The sequence below is a fragment of the Teleopsis dalmanni genome, chromosome 1 (assembly GCF_002237135.1).
Source record: "Teleopsis dalmanni isolate 2A chromosome 1, ASM223713v2, whole genome shotgun sequence".
Lineage (NCBI taxonomy): Eukaryota > Metazoa > Arthropoda > Insecta > Diptera > Diopsidae > Teleopsis > Teleopsis dalmanni.
This window is the reverse complement of record NC_051846.1, coordinates 224,505,571-224,511,608: the sequence shown is the minus strand read 5'-3', so window position 1 is coordinate 224,511,608 and position 6,038 is coordinate 224,505,571. Positions and strand designations below refer to the sequence as shown.

Here is a 6,038-nt window from a genome sequence, read left to right as displayed (position 1 = left end):
TTTAACTATTGGCACTTTCGATTAGTAAATCTGGATTCAATTTAGATGCACTTTCGATGCGTCAAATTTTGTTGCCCAACTAAACATTTTTAGAGCAATCTAGGTATTTATATTTTTCATAAATATATATATTGAATTAAACCACACCTTATTTGTCAAGTTATGAAAAACAGCTGTTCATTTGAAGGTAATTTTGCTATTTTGGCAAAAAATCTATAGTGTTATAAATTAATCTCGAGTGTTATACATTTTGCTCGGGATTTATCAATCAAAAATAAAAATTGCACTAAAAGTAATTCTTGATTGAAAAACTTTCTCCAGATTTAATAAACGAAAACGGCATTGATTAGCGTAATTTTAATTTATAGGTTTATCAATTTAGCATTATCTAAAACAACTATATGGTTAACCCAATTATGGATTTTGTTTCTATTTAAAATCATTTGATAAAATTCTAAAATAATACCTACAAGTCTTTGAGATAAGGGTGGAACTGCAGAAACCTATAGACTCGCTAACGTGACATGCTCTGTTGAAAGCATATGTGTAAAGCATGATTTAGGCAAGGACCTAATGTGCCAAAGACGTAAAGTAATGATAAGTTTAGAATATGGGATGTGTGTTAAGTAATAGACCTTTTTCAAAAATTTTTTTTGTTATATTGGTACACCCTTTCTTGACATATGGTACAAATTTGAGCGCCATCTGTCAATTAGTATGTTTACAGCAGCTGTTAATGTGAGACTACCTCAAGTGCATTTAGCGATTTTTACTATAGAGAATTCTTGTTGTACGCGATTTTTTGATCAAAAACGGCATCACTGTCATCGTTCAGGCACCATATTCACCAGATCTGGCACCGTGCGACTTTTTCCTGTTCCCGAAACTCAATTTGCCCTTTCGTGCTAAGCGTTTTGAGTCGATTGAATCGGTAAAAGAGAATTCGCCGAAGGAACTAAGAGCCATACCTGCACGGGCCTTCGAAAAGTGTATGGAAGATTGGGTTAAGCGTTGACATATGTGTATCGCTTCAGAAGGAGCATTTTTTAAAGGATATAGAATAAATTTGGAATAAAATTTAAATTTGTGTGTTTTATTTACAAAATCAGGGTACATTTTGATTTTATTTTACATACTCGATGATGATGAAAAACTGAATAATAGATTTTGATATATGCATGTCAATATCATAAACCAAAAAATATATACAACTTCTATAGAGTAGCACAGGAACGTAGAAAGGTAAAGGTAGGTAGGTAGGTAGGTAAAGTGATGACTCTACTTACAGTTTCCATTTATGGTTCTGAATCATCTAAAGTACACCATAAAATCAACTCCACTTATAACTGATTAAACTTTAAGTTAAATGTAACTGCATAAAAATTTAAAAGTGGATTTTATGCAAACTATAAAGATAAGATTGTAGTCGGCAAGAACTTTACAAAGAAAGTACATTTAAGACCATTTTTTTTTTGACAACAAAAGGCATTTCTCAATGCATTTTTCCTTGTTTCTTCAGTTACCAAGGAAATATAATAACTTCCCATACTAAAAACAATCGGTAAAAATGCTAAAGTAAACATAAGGCAAATATATATAAAAAAGTTGATTAAAATATGTTTAATGAAGTATCACAATATTTAACTTTTGTTAGTGTAATCAACATCAAAGATAAATTGGCTCAAATAATGAGGTGCATTGAATAGTTACTCATACCTTGAAGTATTTATCACTATTTACTATTCATAATGCAAACATAAAATAAAATTAATATTTATTAAATTAATATTTTTTTCTTTATTTATAGTGAAATTAATAGATTCCCGCATGATGTTAGGTAGTGTGCCTACAAATACAACAAAGAACTACACGACTTATATGGCATCCATTAGATTGAAATCTGCAGAAGAGACACAAGGATTTGGTTATGGTTATATATGCGATGGTGTCATTATTTCAGAAAATCTTATATTAACAACAACAAGTTGTCTTCTAACGTAATATTACAAATCTATAAACACAAAAAATATTAATTAATTTATATACTATATATATATTACAGTAGCACCGATGCTAATGCAACGGTACGTGATGTTAGTGAATTTCTTGTTGTGGTCGGTAATATATATCGTTATAACAACGATTCTTCAACTCTAGAATTTGACGTTATTAATCTTTCTACACATGATGATTTTAATTCCACTTCTTTGGAGAATGATATTGCTATTTTAAAATTGAATGCTAGTATACCTTCGAACTGGGCTACAGCACAAACAATTCCATTGGGTACAGCCGAAGTTCCTGAGAGTACCCAATGTGTGGTTACCAGCTGGCAAAGTCAAATAGGACCGGTAATTTTTTTTTGTTTGTTAATACATTGAGTGTGTTTCTAAATATCTTAAACATTGCAGACAGTTCAATTGAAAACGCAAATTTCGTTGGAGTATGTCAATATAAAAAATAATACGGGTTGTTTCAGTAGTGGAACGCCTGTTGCAAGCTTAGGCAATGATTTACCAGGATCAATGATCTGTGCTGCTGCTGTTGATGGTGAGGGGCTTTTGAGCAATTGTGGTGGAGATAGTGGTGCTCCATTGGTTTGCGATGATGCACTTATCGGTATTGTGTCTTGGGGTAATGGCTGCAATTTTGTTGGACCGTTCCCTGGTGTATACACCAATGTAACATACTTCAATAGTTGGATTCAATACACAAGTTTAGAACTGAATGGCGGTGGTATTGAGGTCACAACCGAGCATGGAGATGGTGCTACAAGTGTTTTAAGTCAGTCCAAATATGGTGTGTTGGTAGTAATGCTTTTAGCATTATTTATGCGTAATTGAAGATACTTTGTGCATTTATTGCTATACAAAGTACAATATTTAATTTAATTTTTTATTCATAATATAAACAATATTTATTACTGAGTTTAGAAAAAAATATCAACGCAGAAAGATTAAAAAAATTAAAGAAAAACTTATAATAAATTTATAATACAGTTGTACAATATAATAGAAATACAAATAAAAAGAAATAAAAACGTTTAAGTCGTTTCAAATTACTTAATCCTTCAAATTACTTAATTTTATGCAGAACTATTATTTTTTTGAGTACACCAAAACCTATCATCAAAAACCTTGTAGTATTAAAACAAAACAAAACAAAACAGTTAAGGCGGTGAAGATAGCTCTTGAACCAGAAATACTTACTTACTTAGTTGGCCATTACAGACATGAGTCGTCCTTGGCCACGGCGAGTAGCCTCCTCCAGCTGTCGCCAGTTGGTAGTACCGAGCGTCACCAAATAGTTGGTTACCTGGTCCTTCCACCGAAGATGCTAATGTCCTCTACAGAAATACAGGTAACACAAATAGTTCCCGCAATACGGTAACAAAAGGGGCCCTTAGGTGATTTACGAAGATACTTCCACCGATTTCGTTTCAAATCTGATCTAAATTGAACACCACAATGACCATTATATACAATTTCTGTACAAAAAGTATCCGTCTTTTGCAAATAAAACTCAAATAATTATTCTTTGAAATTTATATCTGACTAATTTACTTCATCTCAAACTAAACATCTAAGTAATATATTTCATTATAGTATATCTTCAAAACGAGATTAGCGAAAATATTGAGATATATATCAAACGGAAGCTTAAGTTTTTTCTTTAAAAGTATATAAATTCCAGAAATTTAATGAATGAAAAATGAAAAAGTATATTTCATTTTCCCTGATGTTCATTTCACCTACGGATATATTTAAAGATTAATCTGAGAGCTTTGATAAATGGGACTATTGGGACTCCATGCGTAAAAATCAGGACGAGTACAATCGAAATTCCTTTCATTGAAATTATTAACTTCTAGATGTGAAAGAGTACTTGGAGGTTTTAAATCTAGGAGTTTTAGTATGCTATTTCAGTTATGTTAGGGTTAAGTATAAGACCTCTCATACTTACATTTAAAGGTCTTAATTACCTGTATTAGCTGCTAGTCTTTGTAATGATGAGAACTACTTAGATTATTTCTTATTATTAAGAAGACAGTACCTCTTTGTCATTACCTATGTACAATAGTATGAAGATTTAAACAAAGATAACAGAGAATAATGAATAGAATTTAAAAGTCAAAGATAATACTTATTTATTTATATATAACAAGATGTCAAACATAATTTGAATATGATATATAACTGAGAAGTGTCTATAACATAATTATCTTAATACACACATGTCAACAAGTTTCTTTAAATAAATTTTATTTATTGTAGTTGCAAATAATAGAATAAAATAAGTATTGAAATATTTTTTTTATTTGATACCGGTTATGAGTCAATTATTATATATATAGACCTATGTAGAAGGTTTTACAAAAGATTCATGACGCATATATAGCATAGATAATTATAGCACATAGCGTTGTAATATTGAATTACATCATATATCGTATGTTTTTTTAGTTGTGTGAGATGATAATAAAATGATTATAAAAGACAGAAATATTGTTGGAATAAATTTATTATAATCTGGTAGATAATTTCATAGCATTTATTTTCAGAATATCATTTCCGGCATATATTCAGTGTAACTACGCGTTACATGATCCATTGGATCAGTTCAATTTTTGTCTTTTTGATTATTTTTTGCAATTAATGTGGCTGTATGGCATCAATGTTGTCATGAACTTTGGGTTCGAGTGCTTTAAGAGTTGCTCCTTTGAGATATTAAATAGTACAAACGAAGGGGCCAGTTTATAGGACCATTTCTGGAAGTAAAGTTGTTACCAAATTGATTTCGTAATAAATCGATTGTTGGGCGCATTATATGGTAAGTTGTGCTGTCTTGTTTCAACCAAATGTCATCGATGTTTAACTGATTAAGTTATGGAAACAAAAATTCAGTCAGCATAGCTTTATATCGCTCGCTATTTACCGTAACGCGGAAGAAATAAGGACTGATGATGTCGCAAGCGTGTAAACCGCACCAACAGTCATTTTTAATGGATTTAATACGGATTCGTCAACGACTTCATCACTAAGCATTGCCTAAGCTTCTTCGATATGAACTTCACGAACAGATATATTTTTTTCAAAGTAAATTTCCACAATTTGGAAGCCTTGTTATAGCGTTAACTGATTCATAGCCAAACCTTACTAAACAGAAATGTTAACATAATTTGATATTCTCAGCTGTCGACCCAAGCTGTCAAGCTAAGAAAACACCCGATATTATAAAGAATAGCAGTAACAGTAAAACAGATAGTTATTTAATATTTTTCAAGTGGTTTTAGAACATCATAGCTCCATATATAGATAGCCTCGTGTTTTATTTTATTATTATTTTGTTTTTTATATTTTATCTTTTTAATATTAAATTACAAGAGAATAAACGTTGGGTACTTAATATTTTCACCCATTTGTCGAGTTAGTGTTAGTCATTCATTTGGTATGTGCTATAGTATATTTATAACTTTAGGTATATGGTATATAGATTGAAAAAATGTTATTTTTATTCTTGATTCGAATGAGCTCATGACTTGGTAAATAGTGAATACTTGATATTAACAAAGTATTGATATAGTTTGAGAAGTAAAGATTCCACTAAAAAAATAATTGTCCTGTAAATGGACTTACTATGCTTTGCTCTGCGAGTTTGTGAACTGCTGCAGTAGTGTATAAAGCTTTGTAGTTACATATCTATAGTAGTATTACTATATTCTTATTGTCTTAATAAGATATAGAATTTTTGCAACTTGAAACTTACGATCAAAACTGAGACTTTTCAATCTGCCAAATGATCTTCTGAGACACAGATTAATGTACACTACGAGTATCCTTAAAATCACTCGAGTTTTCTGCACTTCACATTTTCTTATGTCTTCTTTTGGATTATCTATAAGCGATGTCGTGGTTTATTACAGTTTTATTTAAGGGACTTCACATATTTTTTAAGTACCAATACTTGAAGAATTTTTTATTGATATGCAAGAAATGAATCACACAAAAGTACCATAGAATGCGAATAAAATGTAAGTA

At 30.7% G+C, this 6,038-nt stretch overlaps 1 protein-coding gene across 1 annotated transcript; it reads left to right on the top strand.

Annotated features, from left to right (window-relative positions):
• The first annotated feature begins 1,812 nt into the window (after nucleotides 1-1,812).
• Nucleotides 1,813-2,945, top strand: LOC119667845 (trypsin alpha-3-like). The gene is made up of 3 exons (XM_038077184.1): nucleotides 1,813-1,997; nucleotides 2,063-2,351; nucleotides 2,412-2,945. Exons 1-3 carry the CDS (start codon nucleotides 1,828-1,830, stop codon nucleotides 2,841-2,843), a joined length of 891 nt encoding a protein of 296 aa, XP_037933112.1. The 5' UTR covers nucleotides 1,813-1,827; the 3' UTR covers nucleotides 2,844-2,945.
• The last annotated feature ends 3,093 nt before the right edge of the window (nucleotides 2,946-6,038 follow it).

Bases quoted from the DNA above. Each gene is read 5' to 3' on its own strand.
- LOC119667845 (XM_038077184.1), top strand. From the start codon at position 1,828: ATGATGTTAGGTAGTGTGCCTACAAATACAACAAAGAACTACACGACT. The intron at 1,998-2,062 runs GTAATATTACAA...TATATATTACAG, and splicing joins ACAACAAGTTGTCTTCTAAC to TAGCACCGATGCTAATGCAA. The intron at 2,352-2,411 runs GTAATTTTTTTT...TAAACATTGCAG, and splicing joins GGCAAAGTCAAATAGGACCG to ACAGTTCAATTGAAAACGCA.